The sequence below is a fragment of the Coffea arabica genome, chromosome 5c, assembly GCF_036785885.1.
Source record: "Coffea arabica cultivar ET-39 chromosome 5c, Coffea Arabica ET-39 HiFi, whole genome shotgun sequence".
NCBI lineage: Eukaryota > Viridiplantae > Streptophyta > Magnoliopsida > Gentianales > Rubiaceae > Coffea > Coffea arabica.
In genome coordinates, this window is record NC_092319.1 from 17,555,932 (window position 1) to 17,578,109 (window position 22,178).

Genomic DNA, 22,178 nt, shown 5'->3' on the forward strand with positions numbered 1-22,178 from the left:
ATTTTAAAGTTAACAACGTTTTATAAATTCAAAATTATATATTATCAATTAAAAAATAAATATTATGCAAGTGTGCACCCGAAATAATATGATTAAACATTTAATTAAGTACTTTGACTAAAGCTCTATTGGATAAATTGCCACATTCCAAAGAAGGCACTCGGTGGCTTATTAAAAAGGCATTTCATATAATAGAACTTTTGGTAAAAATAGTTGTTAAGTGTTTAATCATATTGTTGGATGCATATGCGCATAAGTGCTTATTATGGTAGATAACATGTAACTTTGAATTTTTTAATTTAATGATTTCTTTTACTATCAACATTTAATTATTTTTTGAAATATAAAACTTATTCTAAAACCACCAAAATTTTAGCTTTGGCTAGAATTGCTTTTGAGACCAAAACCTGTAGTCCTAAAGTTACAAAATAATGTTTACTAAACACCGAAAAAGTACTTTTATCACAAAAAAAATACCTTTTTTCTTAACATCACCACTACAATCCCAAACAAACTCTTAAGCGCTCAACGCATGAGTACTTTCTAAAGATAATTTCACAAACCTACCATGAGGTTTTTAACAATTACAAAGAGCTCCCCTTAGGTTTTAAAAATTACATATATCTTCCCCATTTTTACTATTTAGTAACAACATAGGTTCAACAAAAAAGATTTTCTCACAAAAAACCTAAATTGCCCTTTTGTACAAAACTAAGGAAGAAAAATATAGAATAATCAATCATTTTCTTCTACACTTTGAACAAATTAACAAGTCTAATCTCTAACAATCATCTAAGTATAAGTTCTAAAACCAAATAATCATCCAAAAGATTCCAAACTGCATATACAATATCAATACTTGTCACAAAAAAAGGATAAAAACGCACACAACCTTCATTGACAACCAATTTTATACCCCAAAATTAAATATCAATGCTTAAATACCTTTTCAATACAAGTTAATCTGACTTAGAACTACCATTACAACCTTCTTATGACCTTAATAATATTAATGTCTCAAATGTGGAGAATAAATTCTACCTCCATAATAAAATAATAATAAAAAATTTATAATCCAATGAAAGAAATCCCTATGTAATTATTGACATTTTATATAAGGTTTTCTTGTCAACAAACAAAATATGACAAATTCCACATCTTTAGTTTTTCTTCCTATTTTAATCATCAATTTCATTATTTATTTCCCTATCACTACGGTCTCTTTATTTCTTTCTAGTTTGACAGATAATCTACTTCCTTTGTTGATTTTGTAATTTCAATTTACTAATATTCACAAAATAAAGATGATAAAAAGAGGTTATATTAACTAGAAAAGAGAGGGAGAAAATAGACAAGAGACGGAAAAATAGATTTTTTTTGGGTTTTGTAAATTTATTATCTTAAATTTAAAATTGTCTACCAAGTGGAGGGCATTATAGGTATTTTACTATACCAAGGCAGGTAAGTGTAATTTTTTCTGAAATTATCCCTACTTTCTAAGTAATATGGATTATAATATCATATATGTTGAAGATATAAACCACTTTTCTTTTGACTGATGGTATATATACTATAACAATTTCATTTGTGCCCAAGATCTTTAATAAGTTTGTGTTTGTGTAGAAGATTATTTGGAATAATTTTTCAAAAAAACACTATAGCACTTTTTGTAGTATGATGTATGTGAGATAAAAATATGATTGAAAAAAATAAAAAGAACGTGTTTATGATGTAATCCAATAAATTTTTGTTAAAAAGAAGCTACCCAAAAAAATGGTTTACCAAAAAAATAATCTAAGGAAAAATACAAAAAAAGATCTAGTTTAGTATTATTACTTGAATCTGAAATAGAATAGTGTAAGGAACAAACTAAAAGAAATTTGTTTGAAAAAAAAGTAAAGAAAATTGGACATAGCGGAATTCAAGAGCACTAGATTCGCCTCAAATTCCAGCTCATTTAATGTCTGTGTTGCCTTGGAATCATGAAATCGTGTTGTTCACTAACTTCAGTTAATATTGCCATATACATCTTGGGCTTAAATTCAAGAAAATTCAAATTGTTATCTCAATATCTAAAACACGAGAAATCACTTGTCATGAAAAGTGTTTTTGGATAGGAGATTATTTGAAATATTTTTTAGAATATTAATTTAATTTTTTTATAATGTGATATATACGAAATAAAAAATAATTAAAAAATAAATTAAATACATTAAAAATATCTACCTATTATATAAGAAGAAATAAGAAGAAAGTGGAGTTACTATAGCAACTCCAATGATTGCCAAGTGGATCCCTCTCATTTTGACATATGGCCCATTCCTTTTCTTTTCTTCATTTTGCTTTGTCTTTTCTTTTGTTCACTTTATTTCCTTTCTCCTTTTTAATTAAAGATAATTAAAAAAATCTTCATGTACACTGCAGGTTTGTTATTTAGTTTCCACTTTGTACTCCATTTTTTTCCCCTATCATTCTAATTAATCATTTATTCTATTTTTTCTCTATTGGATTAGTTGATGCATTTTCTTTCATTTTTGTCCATAATTAACTAAATGAATGATTTCATTATCGGAGATCAAGAATGGGTTTGATATTTTCTTTCTTCCATAATCCAATAATTATGATTCATAATCTTCTACTTTTAATGTCTCTTTTTGGTATATACTATTTGATTTTTTTTTTGTCATTTTTTGCGTCTTGATCAGCAACCTTTGCTTATTGTTTTTCTCACCTATTTCTTCTTCATCTGACTTTCTTTCTGCCCAAAATAGGTATGTGATGCTGTGAATATTTTTCCCCAAATCTAAAGAAACATTTTTTTTAGTTTTTTATATTTTATTTATTCTGAAACTACTTTTTGATCTTTTTATTTTTGGAAAAGGCTGACAACAAGACGGGTGGTGATTACATGAAGAATTTTTAGGCTAACAATGAAAGAATTGTAACTACTTTTCCCTCATAAAGTAAATAACACCATTATGCAGATTCATTCTAATTCTAATTTTTTATATATTAAAATTGTTATTTGATAATAGGGTGATAGTACTACAGTAGAGGAGAAAAAAAATCTAATAAATGAAAATCCAAGGTAAACGATGATCAGGAAGAAAAAAAATGATGCCTATTAAGTTAAAAATTAAATAGAATCTCTTAATTTATGGATAGGTAATTATGTTTTAATTTATATAAAGTTTATTAATTGTGAAAAGTGCTTATAAACTGGATAAGATGGACGACGGGTAAAATAATTGTTGGGGTTAGCAATTTAGAATGTGAAGATAATATTTTATATCTCTTCATTCAACATTGTGAATGACTACTGTATCCATAATAGGTAGTTTATTTTCATGGTTTTAATTTTAGCAAATGATAGTTTGGAAATAAAAGAAGTGCAAAATTAGATTTCAGAATCTTTTACTTAAACTGGTTCTATATGACTTTGTACTCTTATCCCTTTCTATTGCCCATAATGATAGATAATATAATTAGAGTTTGAGATGATTGTTAGGCATAGAACTGGACATATCATTACTATTTGGCTAAAGAAGTTAATAATATTTTGTCGATTTGACTAGCTAAAACAATTGCAGTTTTCAAAGGAATGCATTTGGTGGGAAGTTAGTATTGAGACTTTTAGCTTAGAGTGTCACTCTACAAAATATTATTAGAAAATTCTATTTTGATTAAGAAGACATATTTGCAATCAAACAAATTGTTGGATTCGAATTTGCATATGTAGATTTACAAATATGGCAATTCATGTTTTTATTTAAATTTGCTATACGTATTCTATAACTATTTGGTTAGATAATGTTTTTATCTATTTGTAATGCTATTAGACATGATTTAAATGGATAGATTAACTCGCTCTTTCTCTCAAAAAAGAAAGAAAAATATGCAAGTTTGTATTTTTTTTTATTGATGTTGAAGATAGTGACAGGTTTTTGTGGCTTTCTATATTTTTTCTAATTATTAAAATGTTAGAAATATTATGACTACTCTTTATTTAATTACAACTAAAACTATGCTGCTATTAAACCGATAATGCACTCATAATGGATTTGCTTTCTTTTCTTTTTTGGTATCATTACGTACACATAATATTGGTTAAAAATTCTTTTTCCAAATCACAATAAATTGGGATTAACTTTATATATGAAATTTCTTTTCACAGCAAATTTTAATTATTTTTATACTTAATTTTTTTCTTATATTTCTATTCATTATGTACTAAAACATTTGTTACTATATATTTAACTAATATTTTAGAGAGCCCTGGCTGTGCAACGTACAACCGAGGTACCTCTAGTTTATGATACAAATAAATAATTTTTTTTACAAATAACGTGACATCAACCTGGACGCGCGGGGAAACAGTAAAAAAAAAAGTCCATTCTTCACTGTAGAAGTCAAGTTGTCCTTCTCCACTCAAAAGACCGGTCTCCATATTCTTGGATCGTTTTGGCTGACGTGCTATACCTCCCATCTAACGATTACCAAGGTCTCAATAGAGGATGGACGGATAGGATTTATCAACGTTTCAATAGAGTATGGACGGATAGGATTTGTTTGTCTGTTGTAGCCGAAAGCCTCCCAATTTCTGCGGATCCGTAATTTTGGACCGTTAGAATTCAAAACCCAAAAGTAGACCGTTTGGACAAAAAAATCGCCCGCTCCTCTTTACTCCTCACTCTGCTTAATTGCCACCCTCACTTTTCTCAGTTCATATCTGCAGATAATATTTTACCCACAGCCTTCTCTAAGAAAAATTTTCAACAATGGTTGATCATCAGAGCAACACCTCGTCAACTTCAATCATGGAATCGAAGCCCCTTCACCCGCTTCACCAGATCGCCGAGACCCCAACTCACAAGCTTCTCCTCAAGCAATGGCTGAAGGAAGAAGAGCTAATCCTCCACAGAATAGCCCTCAAGGAGACTCAAATTGACTCCGTCCGCAAAGAAATCACCCAACTCTACTGCTTCTTCTTTTTCTTCCATTCCACAGCCCTCATCCTTCTCTTCAGCGCTGCCTCCTCCGCAGGAGGCCGGGGCCCCTTCTGCCGCAGGTCTTGGATCCCATCTTTGTGTTCCCTCCTCTGCTCTCTTGGGATCATATGGGCTGTCAGGTACAAGACTGACGTGGAAGGCCATCTGGAGAAGCTTCTGCAGAGGGAAAAAGAGGACGGCAAATTGCTGGCCAAGTGCGTTGAGGAGTTGAAGAAGAAAGGGGTTGAATTTGACCTGTTGAAGGAAGTGGACGCGCTGAGGAGGGCTAAGAGTTTGAGGGTTGAATCCTCTAAAGCCGTCAGGAAATGGTCATCTAGGGACTTTGTTTCTTTCTTCTTCTTCACCGTGGCTTGTTTGGTCATTGCTCTCACGAGAGTCATTTTGTGCAATTACTAATTCCAAGTTTCCAATCCGAAGCAGGGCAGGCGAGGGGGTGCCATAAGAGGGGGAAGAGCAGGACTGGATCAAGAGCTTCTACAGTCTACTGCCAGATTTTCAGAATACGGAAATGACCCCCCCTCTCTCTCTCTTCTTTTTGGTCTTTTGTTTAGTATCTTTCTTTACTTTTCCTTCAACTTTGGTAGTGTAGATGGAATATACGTTAGAAGCTTTAGAAACCAAAAAGTTATACCGCTAGAGTTTTGGCTTGGGTGGTGTGGATGGATGAAAGCTGCAGAATCCTCCGTTCTGCTTTCTGTTAATTTGGGATTATTTGGTTATATTTGCAGAATAAATCTTTCTTGTGCTATCCATTTCCAGAAGTTACAGTTCAAGCAAGGCCCAAAAACGAATTATCTGAATATTAGTTCTCTACACTAACAGCATTTAAACATGGAATATCATTTGGGTAAGAATTTCAATCTTGAAAACATTCAACATTGTATACATTTTGAAGAAGCTAATACTAATTCTCAACTTTGTTACTAGCTAATGTTCTTTTGGAAACACAAAATAATCATTTTATCTTGTAGAACTTGTAAGCTTCATTAGTTTGAATTCACCTAAATTTGTGGTTGAGTCGGACGAATTTGACATCACAACACGCACACACAGAAAGCTAAAGCCCAAAAAGGAAACAAAAAAAAGGAAATGGAATTTGAAATAGTCTGGTTGAAAATTAAACTCAATTTTATCACACGCTAGAATGAATTTCTGTATCTATTGCTCCTTTCAATAATAAATGTACCACCGGAACTGGTATATCTTAGTTATTTACTTGGCATCACGATGCACAACGAAGATCTCTAGAGGAAAGTATCAAGGTCCCCGGAAAAGCCCATCCAAACTAGGAAAACCAACCCGAAATGCAATCATATGTCATCAAAAACACAGAACAGTCCATTCATTTTCGAAACGCTGATTTAATGAATGGTGCTAGCATTGTAAACTCTTTCTGCCTCTCTCTCTCTATACACACAAACAAATACATATGTCATTTCTCATCTGCCATCACCAAGGATATCAGAAATCATGGGTTCTTCAGCATTTCCAGGGGAATAAATTTTCTCAGCTCCCATGCTGCGGCTATTAGATCCTGATGTTTTATCATTGCTGCTGATGAAGCTTGTTGAATCCCTAAACTTCCAATCAGTCAAGTATCCAGGCCGCGTAGTGACTGTGGTTACCTCAGTATCCCCAGAAAGCATTGCCACCACACGTGACATAGAAGGCCGTAAAGCTGGAGATGCTTGTATGCACAAGAGAGCCACACCTATCACTCTTTTAACTTCATTCTCATCACATTCAACTACTTTACTGTCAACCAACTCGATTTCAGAGTCATTTTCATGTAAGTTCCAGGCCTGAAGGAGTGAATTATGCAAAAACAACCAAAGCAAATTCAAGAAGTGCAGAAACAAATAATACTAAACAAAAAAGCCAAGGGTAATATGTATAGTAGTAATGCCTAAAATATGGTTTTAATGCAGATGCTTGTGAGACCCTCAAGGCAGCAGTCACAGTTTTAGAACCCAAATTGTGTTGTTTCCTGACAAAGCCAAAATTTCAGTTGTTGGACAAGTTATATTCAAACTTTGACAGTAGTTGTCAGTAAACTTCATGATAGACATCCAACAATTTAGTTAGTTTAATGGCTCTGATTCGTGAATCGAACACCAATATCATCTATATCTTCTGTATATTTCAACATCAAACTGTTTCTAAATGTTTGGGGTTGCAGGAGGAATAGCACACAACCCTTACCAACTAAAGCAATATGAGTAGAGTTAGAATGTTCTAAAAAAGATCAGTACCCATTCTAGAAGATATATCTTATTTTCCTCCAAATTCGAGTCAGAGTTTGGCCTTCCACTGACAATCTCCAAAGCAACAACTCCGAATCCAAACACGTCAGCCTTCTCTGTGAGGTGTCCACGCATGGCATATTCTGGTGCCAGGTAGCCTCTACATTCAGCCATAAAGAGGCATTAGTAGTTAACATTGAAGTACAAATTGCTGAAAACAACATGAAAGGTCATTATGAATTTACAATCTCATACATTGTGCCCGCAACACGCGTGCTTATATGTGTCTTTGTGTCGTCATAAAGTTTAGCCAAGCCAAAGTCTGAAATCTTGGGGTTTAGATCAGAATCAAGTAGAATATTACTGGCCTTTACGTCTCTGTGCACTATTCGAAGTCGAGATTCTTCGTGAAGGTAGGCTAGACCCCTTGCCACTCCAAGGCATATGTCAAATCGGGTAGGCCAGTCAAGGTGTAGATTATTAGTTCCTGCCCCCCATTGAAGCAAAACTGTTACGTTCGAAAAGTAAAAGCACTTAGGCAGCAATTTGCATCAACACAATTTCTCTTACGCACCAAATAATGCTTGATCAAGACTCTTGTTCTCAAGATACTCATAAACGAGCAGTCTTTTATTTCCCTCAATGCAACAGCCATATAATTTCACAAGGTTACGATGCTGCACTGCAGATATGGTAGCAATCTCTGCCACAAATTGACTCTTTCCTTGGTGGGATGCCACAGAGAGTTGTTTAACAGCGACAACTCTGCCATCTTCAAGTGTTCCCTGTTGATCACCACAAAGTACATGGCTAATCTAATAGATTGGCATATGACGTTCTTTTGTTGGGCAAGATTAACAATTACTTGAGCTCAAATTGTCTTGTAACTATTGAAAACGTAATTCATATTCAATCATATATGCTCTAAGAGCTAACTTTTCTATTCTCTGATACCTAATTATACCAGTGCGCCATTGCCTGCCTTCATTTATCTGAAGTAATATGAGAAGAGCATGTTAAAAACAACAAATGTTTGGGGCAGCAGCTATTGAGCAGCAAGAACCAGACAGGGCAGCAGATTCTAGGCAGTGCTAGCAGCCAACCATTCAGCTTCCTCACCCTGTCCCCTTATTTTATGGATTTTTACATCGGTAATATTTGTTTCATGCAATTTGAAGTGCTCTAGCTTTATCATGGATTTAATTAGAAGAAAGAATTACCTTGAAGACGGGACCAAATCCTCCCTCTCCAAGTTTGTTACTAGGATGGAAGTCATTTGTCGCAGCTCTTAGCTCTGCATAACTGAAGGTGTATGGCCTGGCTTCCATCCCCAAGAACTCTACAAATTTAACAGAAAATTTTTCTGTCGTTTATAAAATGCCAAGATAAACAGTTTCAATTCATAAGCATCAAATTGCTCAAGCATTTTTTGTAATGACATATAATAGTGATATGTTATGGTTCTTAATATTCATATAGATGACGATAATATGGCTATATAGCAGAGTTCCCACGGATACGCTTTGAAATTGAACCACATTTTATAATTTACGCAATCTACGCTAACGGCCAGTGGATACAGGCTTTTAAAAGCAATGCAAGCAAACAAGAAGATGTCTTCATACTTTAAAAAGATACCCAATCAATGGCTTTCTTTCCTTACCTTCTTCCTCAAAAGCCTGGTGCCTTCTTCTTCTCTGAACAAAAAAGTACACAGCAAAAACTGACAAAAAGCTTGCAATTCCTATGGGAACTACGATCCCCACAATCAGACCAGTGCTTCCAGTGCTTTTCTTCTTTCTAGTGGGAGGATTATTACTGACGGAGGGATTGAAATCTGTAGAAACAGCATGATTTTTTTGTGAATTGGATTCAATACTTAGAGAATCAAGCAAAATGTGTCAAAAAATCTCACAAATCACATTTACCTGGGGTTGCACTGATTGCAGAGATGAAAGGTCCATATGAACCTTGAGTAGGAACACAACAAGTCCCCTTTCCGGCCCAAAATAGATGGACTTCAAGATAGTTTTCAGACACATAAGCTGTGAATTCCCTTTGAACGGCAGTGAAAGAACGTCCTCCAGCCTCTTTTTTTATGTCAAAATCTTTCCACACTCGATTCCCCTGAAATCCGCTGACAGCTTAAGTCAAAACAAATCAACCAAAGTTTCAAAAGGAAAGGAAAATTTCATGTACAGAAAAGAATAATGCATCACAAATGAACCATATATATCACTTCATAAAAGATGTCTGCAGCTACTGAGCGCATGTGATACTGTGAAACATGTTATTGATCAAATTCATAACCCAGCTAACAAAGGCATTGAGAAGGAGTTGCCCCATCAATTATGAATGAAGTTTTTGAAAGGTATATCAGTTAAGATAGCAATGTTGAACAACAAACTAATAATGCACTACACAATTAGAAAAAGGAATAAAAAATAATTCTATGTTGAATTTGCTTAATCGTGGTTTATAGCTCATTTCTAGCTTTAAAGTAATGAATCCATCCTCCTTGCTAACGGTACAATCTAGCACCCCCTTCAGGCACAACTTATCCATAAATACTCTTTTTAGTCTTTGGAGTTCAAGCGCTCTGAGCCGATTGAGGAGAAGCACACCCCTAAACGGAAACCAAGGACGGTTAGTAAAAACTTTTGGATATTACACAATAAGATAGCATGTAAATCATAGATTCGGTACATAAATTGAAAGTAATGATCCAGAAGTTAATCATTAATATTTGGTCTTGTCCGGAATTTCGATGGATAATAAAAGAGCACTTTTATGCTGAAATTAAAAATTAGAGAACTTGTCAAACAATGAATGATACGTGATGAAGTTCAATGCATATATTAGAAAAGATGGCTCCAGAATACAGATGTCACACTTGTGCCCATCGACAATAACACAGTAACAACCACCCACGCCAAATATAGCAATCAAGATCATTCCATATTTACAAATGACACAGCCACAGATGCATGGTAAGAGTCAGGCTTAATGATGACTGTTGACCTTAGACTCACAAGTATAGCTGAACTTGTAGGATTATGGTAACAAGAAGCATCACATGCTTTGCTCGCTGGTGATGATAAATTAACGTACATTGCAGGTCTTCTGAAAAAATCTAGTTACTGTACTTTTAATTCCAAGCATAATAAAATACAGACCTGGACATATATATCAAAATGACGCCTTCCAAGACTCATCCAACTTTTAGTATCTAGAATTTCTGACTCTGCAAACTGGAGTTTCACTGTGTAGTTACCATTCTCCAGGCCCAAGCCATAGTATCTCAGCGATCCGGCTGACATACGTGCAGTCTGGAAAAGCTCTGAATCCAAAGTATTTGTGAACTGACTTGAAGAGGAGGATCTGTATTCTGGATTTTTGCCATCAGCGGGCAGACCAGTATTACTGACCGCCCATCTCTGTGTATTCGTTGTATAGTAAGTTGCTGGACCAAAAGTTGCATTATCTGCCTCGTACAAAATCCCATTAGCAGACCTTATTGATGGACCTCCACACCTGATTGAGAAGTTGTAATCTGCGAACCAACAAAGAACGATTTCCAAAAGTCTGATAATTGATTTGTAATAATTCACAACATCATTCAGATTTTACTTACAGATTGGAACTCCTCGGTTGCATGGGAAACTCCGTTGAAGACAGTTCAATCCTGATGGCAGACTACTGAAGGAAACACAAAGATGATGGTCAGATACAGCAACATACCAAAAGATACACGGAATAGAAAACGGTAAGGTATAGCATACCCATCTAATTAGTAACTTACTTCACACTAATTACCAAACACCCAATTCTTTTTTTTTTTTTGGCCCTTTTTTTGGTTCTTTCTCAGGTTTCTCAAGTTGATCACGTGTCAATCAGTTATGAGTTATAAATTTAAAGTCATAATCTGTTGAGACGAATGCAATTTGCTTATCATGGTATTAACACACTTCCTCCAATATGGCATATTTTTGCAATTCAAGTCCAGAAGACAGATTGAATGCTAATTCATGCAACCAGTATCCCTGATAAGTGATCAAGCTCATGCCAGAAGTGTTAATAAAACTGGACAGTCGGTGTTCATGACAGATGTATCTTTTTAAACATCTACCAGTCAGATGTTAAAAGATGTCTCGACTTAATACAAATTTACTGCAAAGACTTACGAGAATTTATACAGAAACATAAGTTTTCAGTCATGATACTTCATGCTATGCTAAAAAGTATCTAATTTTTTTTAAAATTAATATGCCTATGACTACAGTGATTTCCTGCATTCACCTGCTGTTTGAATCTGATAATGTGAAGTTGTTGGCCACCAAATTACTACAATGAAAACCAAACACACTTTATGTTAGTTTGATACTCAAAAACTAAAACAGAAATATACTCCTTCTTGTTTATATGTATACTTACAGTTGTAAGTTTTGACCACTGACCCAAGAAGGAAAGCCCCCAGATAATTCATTGTATGACAGGTCTCTGAAGCAAATAGTTCATTTTGTGAATGTTAAAAACATATAGCTTTGTGTAGCAGACAGACACTTCAGATCATTTCTTGCAAGTATGATCATAAAAGTATCTTACAGTATCACATGAAAGCTTTTGCAGTGCACATGCTAATTGAGTATAACTAATGTGGTAATGTAATTTCTTTCTTTCATTCAGACTATATGGTTTTAATCAAACATTGTGTTGTTACTCTTGGAGTGGGAAACTGGAGCACATTAAATGCCCCAGAAAGCATTAACTAGAGAAGTTATAGCTAAACTAGAAAAGTTAACCTCCTTCCTTCCTAATTTTGTTTGGTTTGAATAACAATTTCTCTATTCCCAACAAGGAACTTTGGATATCTCCTCAACTGGAAAAGAAAAATGGAGTGAAATTCAAATGGCCTGCAGAAGAATGAAAGCCAACAACACCCCATAAGGAGTATTACTAGTGAGTAACAATAGTTTGAAACTTTAATACAATTTTCCTTCTTTTTAGCTTCTCAATTCCGAACTTGATTAATTTATGTTATTACATCTTTACAATGAGTTCTCAAGGAGAGTGAGAATTTTTACTCCTAATTGGGTCAGCTGGTTCTTTTACTATCTTTCAGATCTATAGAAGTAAGGTATTGGTCCGAATACTAAAACTAATCCCAACAATACTTTTGTTTTCAATTCCTTAGAAACATGAAGGCTCGAAACGGACATATAAATACAAGAACACATTGATTGACCTATGTAGGACCTTTTACCCGAACTGAGAGTATAAACAAATTAGTTGCTGACTAATCTAACAATGCATCAGGTCTAAGTACTAATTTCCCCCTAAAAACTTCTATTATTTGTAACTCTGAACTTTGAGATTGCAGCTATGTATAGGACGCACGCTTTTGAAGCAAATGCTCAAAATGATTTTCAATGCGACTGTTCAAAGCCAAAGCTTCATGTATTTCTTTTTCATCCATTGTATACCGCCATACTATTGAGAAACGTTGACAACTCAAGAACTATTTCAGAAATAGCATAAGAATTGAGTTTATAAAATGCACTGCAATTAAGAGTACTTACATATTGTGGAGAACCTCACTCTTTTGTGAAGGCAGGGAGCCAGTAAATTTGTTATTACCAAGAAATCTGAAGATGATAAAAGACGATACTCAGGGAAAACTTTTTAGATAAAGGGACTCCAAAAATAAGTAAGATTGTAAGAATTAGGGGATGTATTACAAATGAGTGAGAGAACTAAGATTGAGAAGTGAGTCTGGAATACGTCCACTCAGATTGTTGAAGCTCAAATCCCTGAAAAGTATTTAAAATAGAATGGCAAAATAGTATGAATATTTGGCAAACAGTGTCAACTGTATGATAAACTTCTAAATCTAAAGAGTTGCCTCTTGAGTGAATCTGGACACCCTACCCTGTTCAGGGCTTTCAAATAAAAACATCCCAGGTTCAACATTAGGTAAGCCATGTTAAGCGCATAAACTGCCATCTTAAAGACTTGAAGATTCAATTAGCAAAAGATCTTACAGCCTTTGTAAGCTCAGATATTCTCCAATGTTGGAAGGAAGAGAACCTGAAATATTGTTGTTTCGCAAAATTCTGCAGAGCAAAAAGCACAATTTAGAGTACACGAACCTCTAAAACTGCAAACCAGAAAGTCGTTAAAAGAAATTCTTGACTTTTCATTAGATTCGACAGCTGTTTTGTATTTCTTACAAGGTGCTTAAAGACTTCATATCCCTGATAAAGTCCAAAGAGAAGCTTGCATTCGAGAGATCACTTATCCTCCTGCATGTCAGGTACACGGATATTTCAATTGTTAGTTCAATAACAAAGAGTATGAAAAGTTAATCAAGGGTGGAAAATAACAAAACCGTAAACTCACAAGTCCGTTAAGGATGTCAACTTGGAAAATGACAATGGAATTCTACCGTGAAAAGCGTTTCCTTGGAACCTTCTGCAAACATATATTCCCGTTTGGCTCATTAGACATTATCCAACAGAAAACCCACAGATACATACAAAGTCAGACTTGACGCTGTATAGCATCCTTTCATAATGAAGATTATATAAATACAAATTAAAAATGGTAAAAATTGAAGTGCGACCAGTTAAATGGACAAACGAACTTAAATGTTGCCTCACAAGGTAGTAAGCTGTGACCAATTTCCTATGAAGTCAGGTATCTGGCCAGTTAGTTGAGCATCAGAACCCCACCTAGAAACCAGAAAGACCTTCTAAGAATTGATTTGATCATAAAAGAACAAGTACAGAGCACAGAGCATGCGAAACAGGAGCTTCTACACTGTAACAAGGCTTTGCAATTTTGTGAATGTTGGAGGTATAGCACCGCTAACTCCAGAGCTATCAAAATAACTGCACAAGATATGAACTCCATGAGCATGTCAAAAATCCGGTTTCATAGTTCCAAGAATTTTTGTTTCTCTAGAGCTATCAAAATAACTGCACAAACTAGTTGCATAGTGCCAATAATTTTGGTTTTTCCATGATAGGATCAAGGTCATCTGGAAGGAATCAAGATTTAGGAAAGCAATTGCTATTGAGTAGAAGTCATATGCCAAAACATTAAAATCACTCTAAAGAGCTCCCTTATTGTTTCATGTAAAAGGAGGGGATTTGCTTGACCCGGAGGGCCCATTACCCTATTGGGGGAAAAGTTGGTTAAATGTACTATACATGGAGTTGATTTGAAGGGGAGAAACAAGTTTCATGATAAATTTTGCCACAAAATGATATAGATTTCAAACTTAACAACATGATACGCTGAAATCTGGAGAGATATATATAAATTTTTTTTTCTCGGTATTGTAGTGCTATGGGACATGCTAGACAAACTATTTTGTCAATTAATTTCTATCAAAATGAAGCATAGGAATCTATGCTCACTACTGATCCACAAAAACTTACAGTTGTGTCAGCCTCGTTAAATTCCCAAGTTCATCTGGGAAAGAACCAGAGAAGTTGTTTGTGCTAAATGACCTACAAATGTCAAACAATTCATGCTCAAAGTTCACTAAATAGATATACATGAGTGAACATGCTTGCTCAGAAACACAGTGATTTTGGGAATGTCTTACAATGATCTTAAGTCCGTTAGCATCCCAAGTTCTTTAGGAAGCTCTCCAGATAATGCATTTATGCCAATACTCCTAATGACATCAAACCAGGCGAGTCAAAAATATTAACCTGGATAACATGGCGATGGAAGCTTAGAACAGCAATAAATACACAAGCACAAGAATTGGCATAGACTTACAGGTATTGCATCCTAGTCAGCCTGCCAATGGATGGAGGTAGCGGACCTGTAAGATAATTTTGTCCCAAATTTCTGGAATATAAGAGAAGGAAAACCCGTATTGTGTAAGGCGCCAAGTGGGCGGGGACTTGTAAGTTGTGACCCTCTTGAACTAACACTATGAAGAATAATACTAGTATACTTCAAGTGGTCAGCAAATATAGAAATGAGAGTTAACTCACAAATCTATAAGGAAAGTCAAATTCCAGAGCTCATCTGGGAGATCTCCGACGACATCCAATGCATAAATCTTCCTGCATGCATGATTAACAGTGGTTACGTCAATAAAAGAAGAATTCAACTGGAACTAAAAGAAAGAACGAAAGAAAAACTTGTTTCGAGCATTAAAATTCTTTAAAAAATATATGGTTAACAATCAAGTGCTTGAGGACGTACAAATTTGGGTTAGGATCATCTCCATTGAATTTCTCTCCTGGTCCCTCCATTTATTTATATATAAATTTATGTAATGTTAAAAAATTATGTGATTATGTCATTAGTTTTCTTTTCATCTCCGGATCAACATACTAAAAAATGATATTTTTTGAAAGATATTTTAATATTCAATTTACACGAAATATTTGAACAGTGCAAAATGGACAAAATTGTAAAAAATTTGCAACGATTAATCAAACAGTAAAACTTGATCAATTTCTAATGAAATTTTGTATAGAACTAACACAACTAATGAAATATATTCTGAACGATGTTGATTTTTGAAAATAATTTTTAACTTAATTTTATTGGAGTATAATGGAGAGGAGATCTCTACAATACAATCAAAAGAAGGCTAGTCCCACAAAATTAATTTCCTTGCCAGTATAGTAGGATAATGAGGTGTCACTCACAATCTAGTGATGTGGCATAGAGTACCCTTGTTGTAAGAGCAATCGCATTTGATGCCAGGGTTGAAGGTTTGGATGTCTGTGTTGCCGATGGCCACTCCACTGCATAATTCGCCGCTAATATTCCAATCAGTGGGTGCTGGTGCCCCCAATTTCTGAAAGATCGAATTCACAGCCATTGCTGCAGTGCAGATCACCATTTATGTAAATTTGCAAATTCTAAGCTTAATAGCTAGAGTTTGGAGCGGAAATTGAAGTAATCAATTCAAGCATTCAAAAAAAAAAAAAAGAGTTTTGCAAAGGTTACTTAGTTCCAGCTAGGATCATACAGGGAGAAGGGATAGGTTTGATGGTTCTCATAAATGAGAGGTCTCAAGTTCAATTATTTAAGTCCTCCCACTTACACTAAATAAGAATCATTCATGAATCTCTAGCAATCCTTCAACATGTTAGGACATAATAAAAACTAGTTTTCTTCTTAGAAAATATACCCAAAAAAAAAAAATCTAAAAAGGGTGCAAAGATTTCACCATACGAAAGAAGATTGCATGGTCTACACATGCAAATGTATATTTGAATGAAATTATTGCATATTTGTAGTCAGTCTCTCCCAAACAAACAAACTCCCCCAAATAAAAGAAAACTAAGTGGCAAACATTTAGTGTACGTCTACACCAAAGCATAGAACTTTTTAAAAGTGGCATACAAACACTATTATTAGCATAATAATCAAAGATTGCTAGTATAATTGCGATAATGGGTCCACAAACAATTAAGCAGGAGGTGGTGACGATCTCCTGTGCCTGGGTGGCAGCATGGTAGGTTAATGACTGAGTGGAAAACAAGATGAGACTGAAAAACCGAAGTTGTCCTAATTTTCTACCTTGTGAGCCTTCGGGGTCAGTTCAATAGTCAAGACAAAATTCTTAAGGTCTGCTGTCAGGCTCATAATTCAAATCTTGGACTTGATAGTTGGAGGAAGGAAAAACATGAGGAAGGATGAAAGGGTCAAAAAAAGAAAAAAAAAAATCCTGAACTTGACTATTGAAGGTAGAATAGATATGAGGAGGGATGAAAGGATTAAAAAGAAAGAGCATGAGAGTATTTGTTTCTCACGTTGTTTTGTAACTCATAGATAGATTTATTGGATAGATGCATATTTTGAAATGCAGACACTAAAGTATAAAAGAAACATAATTGTTGAGGTTGGATCAACTTGTGTTCTTTGATAAATCTAACAATTATTGTGTACGAATTCTCTCCCTTTTGCTTTTCTTTTCTTTAGTAGTTTTGTAATTCAAGTACCCGTTAGTTTTTGTATATATTGATTCTAGACATATTGACCCAAATGGAAATATGACGTCATGTTTTGAAATAATGTAACTTAGCATGTTTTGATTGGACAAATCCAATCAATTATTTGTTTGAAATTTTTACAAAACATTTATATGACTACTGTTTCACTTCGTGCAAAAGAAAATAATAAAGTGACTTTAGAATAATACTAAAGAATCAAATACATGATAATTTCACATAAGAATTTGGAAAACCATACGTTCACATTGTCACATTAGCCTATATTCAGCACATCTAGTACAATCATTAATGCAAATTGTACAAGATATTAATGCATAAAATGTTTAGATGAGTAAAGAGGACATTAGAATTAGCCCTTCTTTTACATCTTAATAATTTTATTAGAGGGTATAAGACTATAAGTCTATTGTTTTTACTTAGAATGCTAGTGAGCTTTTCACGGATTGAGCATAAGAATCACTTCCTATTTTTCCCTTAACATGTTTTGTAATTTTCATTTCACCTTTGTTAAAGAAATCAAGCCCAATTCTTATGTTCTTGTTCTCATTCATAGGACGTAGTAACGCAAATCAATGCACATTTGTAACTAACAGAGAATACCTTAATTTATACATCTATGTTCCTCTTTGAACGCATGACCGCAACACCAAAATGAAATCAAGCTATTACACATTGAAAATTTGAACAGTGTAAAAACCTGGGGCCATGCCCAGTCACCTCTTAAAGCATTTAACTATGTTCAGGTTTAGATTAAAGCTTTGATTATATGAGTCCACAAATTACGTATGATGTCACATGCCTAAATCACTAAACTACCAAATCAAAATGGCATTTAATATATTCATGACTACAATGCTAAAATGACTTGTCTATCCATGAGTTGCCGTTTCTATCTATTTCAATGATGTGGTTTCTATTTCCTATACATCCGATGCTCAAGATATATAATGCACTACGGATTAAATCTACTTTGCACTCCTGAATTTGTGTATCAATTTCTCACTTTGCACTTCTGAACTTGTGCATCAATTTTTCACTTTGCACCCTAAACTTTAATTTTGGAACACTTTGTATTCTAAACTCTCAATTTTGGATACTTTATTTCCTAAACTCTCAAATTTGTCCCATTAAAATCCAATCAATGATAAATTTAGCAAAATTAATGGCTTAGAAGACTCAATATATCAATGACAATGTGCCGAAAGTGGTGAAAAGGTACCACAGCTTTATACAAAAAAAAAAAACATTGTCATTAATTTGTATCATCTTTTATCTCATTAATTTTGCTAATTATATTAGTGATTGAAGCCATATAAAACAATGCATTGAAAGTGATTAAAAAAAGCTAAGGTATTGCATAATGGTACACTATAATTAATTTGTACTATTTTTTATCTCGTTAATTTTGTGAATGTAATTATTGATTGGACTGAAATGGAACAAATTTGAGAGTTTAAGATGAAAAGTGTCTAAAATTAAGAGTTTAGAGTACAAAGTAAAAAGGTAATACAAATTTAGGGGGTGCAAACTGATGTTAGTCCAATGCAGTGTGGCAATAGTTAGTGAATTCAGGGAGTTGCCGTTTCGTTTCTATCACCATGGTTCCTTTCCAAATAATAATGAATTAATCTTTCTTATACTGATAGTGTATCAGCGCGTTAGATGAATGACAACTATGTAAATTTTGAATTTAAAATTCAATTTTTACACACATTTTAACTTTTACACACATTTCATGAATCGAACGGTAATAATGTATATATTATCAGTGTATATAAGATTTACTTTAAATTAATTATGTTCTAATTCCAAATCTATGGATAGTGGATTGCTTGTCTTTTCTTATTTGTTTACGTTATCAACACATTTTTCAATTATATTTTTATTTGACATATATCACATCACATAAAAAAGGGTGTTGAAATTTTTGTTATCCTATTGCTTGAAGATTTCTTTTCCATACAAACAACAACTTTAACCTAATTCCAACTTAAATTTGAATGTACTCCAAATTCTTTCCTTATAACAAACAAATACCCTCAAAAAATCAAGAAATGACAATTGAATTTGGCTTCATAATATATTATTATTTATTTAATGGTGGGGATATCATTGGAAGGTAAACACTAAATTACTAAATCACCATATTATATTGATATTTTTATTATAGTATAGGTTCATTTGAACGGTGAATTTTTTGGATGTTCGTCCAAAATTTTATTATAATATACAATTTAGAAAAAAATAATTATTTTATTTTCCTTTTTTTCTTTTTTTCTCCTTTCCCTCTCTTCTCCCTCCTCGTTATCGCTGCCACTACTCCAAGCACCAACCACCGCTGCCAAATTCCATTTGCTACTGCCACCCGTCGATGCCGCCGGAGCTTCTTTATTTTTTCTCCTTCTTCTTCTTTTTTCTTCCCTTACCCTCCCGTCCCGTGCTCGTTCTGCGATCTGGACTAGATCCAGCCAAATCTGGTCCAGATCCGGCAGCGAAGGAGGGATGAGGTCGCGGGAGATAGGGATGGAGGAGGGAGGAGAGAGGAAGAGGGGAAAAGAGGGAGGAGGAGGAGAGAGGAGGGAGAAAAGAGGGAGGGAATGGAAGAGAAGGAGAAAAAGAAGAAGCTCCGGTGCTGGTACCGGCTGCCGGCGATATCTGCTGGCAGTGACACGCGGCGTTGATGACAAGAAGTGAAAATGGTTAGGTGGTAGTGATAGAAAAAAAAATGAGTGTGCAGTTTTAAGTGTTTTAGGGTGTGTATTTTAAAAACTTTGCAGTGTTTTTGAGAATTATTTGTAACTATATAAATTGTTAAAAAGCTTATATAATAAAAACATGCCAAAAAACATTGGGTGCCAAATAGAATTATCATAGACAGGAGAGATTTCATGATTCAAGGGGGGAAGTGGGCCTTCTATGTTATGGTCAGACAAATCCGGATGATAGACAACAAATAGCAGGCTGCAGCAGTTACCAGAAGCATACTCTGCCACTCCAATATTAAATCTTGATAAGAAAAGAGAAGTAGAGATGAGATAATCGATTGCAAAATTTGCAAGTATTGGACTTGTGGTAGTGTAATATGTATCACCAATACTCGTGACAAGAGACAAAACATGACAATAGTTATAATCGATCACCTTCAAAAGGATCAGCTGTGGGACTTGTGGCATTAGTCTGCGTTTGATTCGTCTGGGCTCTTGCTACCGGATTTGTAACCGACGAGCATACAACAACAACAACCACAAAAACAGCAGCCGCTGACGGGGGCGCCCTCGGCCTCCAAAACGGTACTCCTTCATCTGATCCCATATTCAATTCATACAACTTATAGACCAAACTACTTTGCTTATTGTAGCAAGTATATACTCCTTCCTCTTTGGCAGCCAGAATCCTGAAGATTGAACAAAAGTTGAATCTGCACTTGTATTTACGGTTACGCAGTTTTGGGGAAGTTGGGGAGGGAAGGGAAGACTCTCTACAGTCTGTGATAGTAGATACAAATTCCTTACTAATATGGAACTAATATCTATAGAGTAACAGTAAAGAAAAGGAATCTTCTGGTAAGAAGAAATAGCAGCAGCAGCAGCAGCAGGTCATCCTGGATTATTTGTGTTGGGAAGCGGCAGAAAACGTCAATTAGTCATAGGGAAAAAAATTTGTCAAATAGTTAGACAAGTCAAATACTTTTTTTTTTCTTTTTATTTTGGGGGAGAACAAAAGTGAAATAAATACTCATGTAATGCGTTCATCTTGAATTTGATCTTATCTTCAATGGTCACCAACTTCATGGCTGTCATGGTGAAGTCGTCACAGCGGCGACTACCATGCATGACGCAATGTGCATGCGTACGTGTGGGTAATGGGATTGGGGGTTCGGTTAGCAATTTCATATAATTGTTTAGTTTTGTATTTTTTTACATTATAGGAGGATATTTACATAATTTTATTGTTCTCACAAATTTTATTTATATACACCATATCAATACATTAAATACACCTGTCTCTGTAATTGTAAACTCATATTATATATACTATAAAAGATAAATTGCACCTAACTAGATCTAAGTCAACCATATGTCACAAATCCAAGAACGGAGTTGGATACAGTAGGAACGGTATGGTGTTCCTATTGTAGGAACGTCAATCTAGTTGCATTTAAGTACGACACTAGCTGAGTTCTGGAAGGTCACGGTAAACAGCTCGCGAAGAGCATCAGCTCGCTTTACTCACAAAACTCTGCTATTGTTTTTTGTTTTTTTTTTTGGGTTGACATTTGATAAGGAAATTTGTATTCGCTATTCGAAAGTATGTACCGGATAAATTTTCTTCCGTGTAATAGCTTACCAATCAAATGAAGGGATAAGAAGCAATAGATAAATCCTGTGTAACGGACGAATATTTCAAAAAGGATTCGAAATCGGATTAGCAGAAAGGTAATAAATAAACTACTATTGTTTTTTTGTCAGGACTCCAGCAAATTGACGCACAGCCAGTGCAGGTGAAATTGCCATTTAATCTATGTTTCTAAAAGAAAAACATGAATGACCTCCAAATCACCAAAAATCCAACTAATTTTTGCTTGAATTCAAGAGCATGCTTCCATGTCTCCATCAAAGAACTTTCATGCGCCACAGAAGTAATTCATATAAACTCTGGGGCCGCACCTCAACAAAAAATAGATCTAACCACGTATACCCTTAAGAAATCAGGCTAGTCAGGTTATGTATGGGTGAAAAATATATTCACAGTTTTAAGTTGGCAAATACTTCTATAGTTTCATGGGCTCTTAAATCTATCCATTTTCTGTGACGGGAGTGCTTGGAAAACAAAAAGAAAATTGGAGTTGGTGATGGCTCTTAGGGTGTATGAGATGAGAAAAAAAGTATTTTGCGCAACGGAGGGATCAATCACGAGCTCCCGTCAGTGAAAAC

General features: G+C 34.5%; 2 protein-coding genes across 4 annotated transcripts; one reads left to right on the forward strand and one right to left on the reverse strand.

The window, feature by feature from the left end:
* The first annotated feature begins 4,684 nt into the window (after positions 1-4,684).
* LOC113690163 (uncharacterized) lies at positions 4,685-5,757 on the forward strand. Its single transcript, XM_027207990.2, has one exon. The coding sequence runs from the start codon at positions 4,779-4,781 to the stop codon at positions 5,403-5,405; it is 627 nt and encodes a 208-aa protein (XP_027063791.1). The 5' UTR covers positions 4,685-4,778; the 3' UTR covers positions 5,406-5,757.
* Positions 5,758-6,149: 392 nt separating this feature from the next.
* On the reverse strand, positions 6,150-20,949 carry LOC113691103 (probable LRR receptor-like serine/threonine-protein kinase At1g56140). 3 transcript variants are annotated; one of them, XM_027209304.2, is made up of 24 exons: positions 20,385-20,941; positions 15,931-16,108; positions 15,265-15,336; positions 15,044-15,115; positions 14,865-14,936; positions 14,695-14,766; positions 14,071-14,142; positions 13,912-13,983; positions 13,652-13,723; positions 13,483-13,554; positions 13,294-13,365; positions 12,991-13,062; positions 12,832-12,897; positions 11,687-11,752; positions 11,552-11,596; positions 10,887-10,948; positions 10,429-10,805; positions 9,181-9,379; positions 8,916-9,089; positions 8,473-8,591; positions 7,827-8,037; positions 7,508-7,739; positions 7,262-7,412; positions 6,150-6,811 (listed from the first exon to the last, which is right to left on the reverse strand). In XM_027209304.2, the coding sequence occupies exons 1-24, from the start codon at positions 20,554-20,556 to the stop codon at positions 6,449-6,451; spliced, it is 3,135 nt and encodes a 1,044-aa protein (XP_027065105.1). In that variant the 5' UTR covers positions 20,557-20,941; the 3' UTR covers positions 6,150-6,448. The 3 variants fall into 3 exon arrangements, 2 of the variants coding, with proteins under 2 accessions (XP_027065105.1, XP_027065104.1); XM_027209303.2 differs by having other exon boundaries at positions 10,887-10,951; positions 20,385-20,940; XR_011815025.1 differs by having other exon boundaries at positions 6,741-6,811; positions 7,498-7,739; positions 10,887-10,951; positions 20,385-20,949.
* Between the last annotated feature and the right edge of the window lie 1,229 nt (positions 20,950-22,178).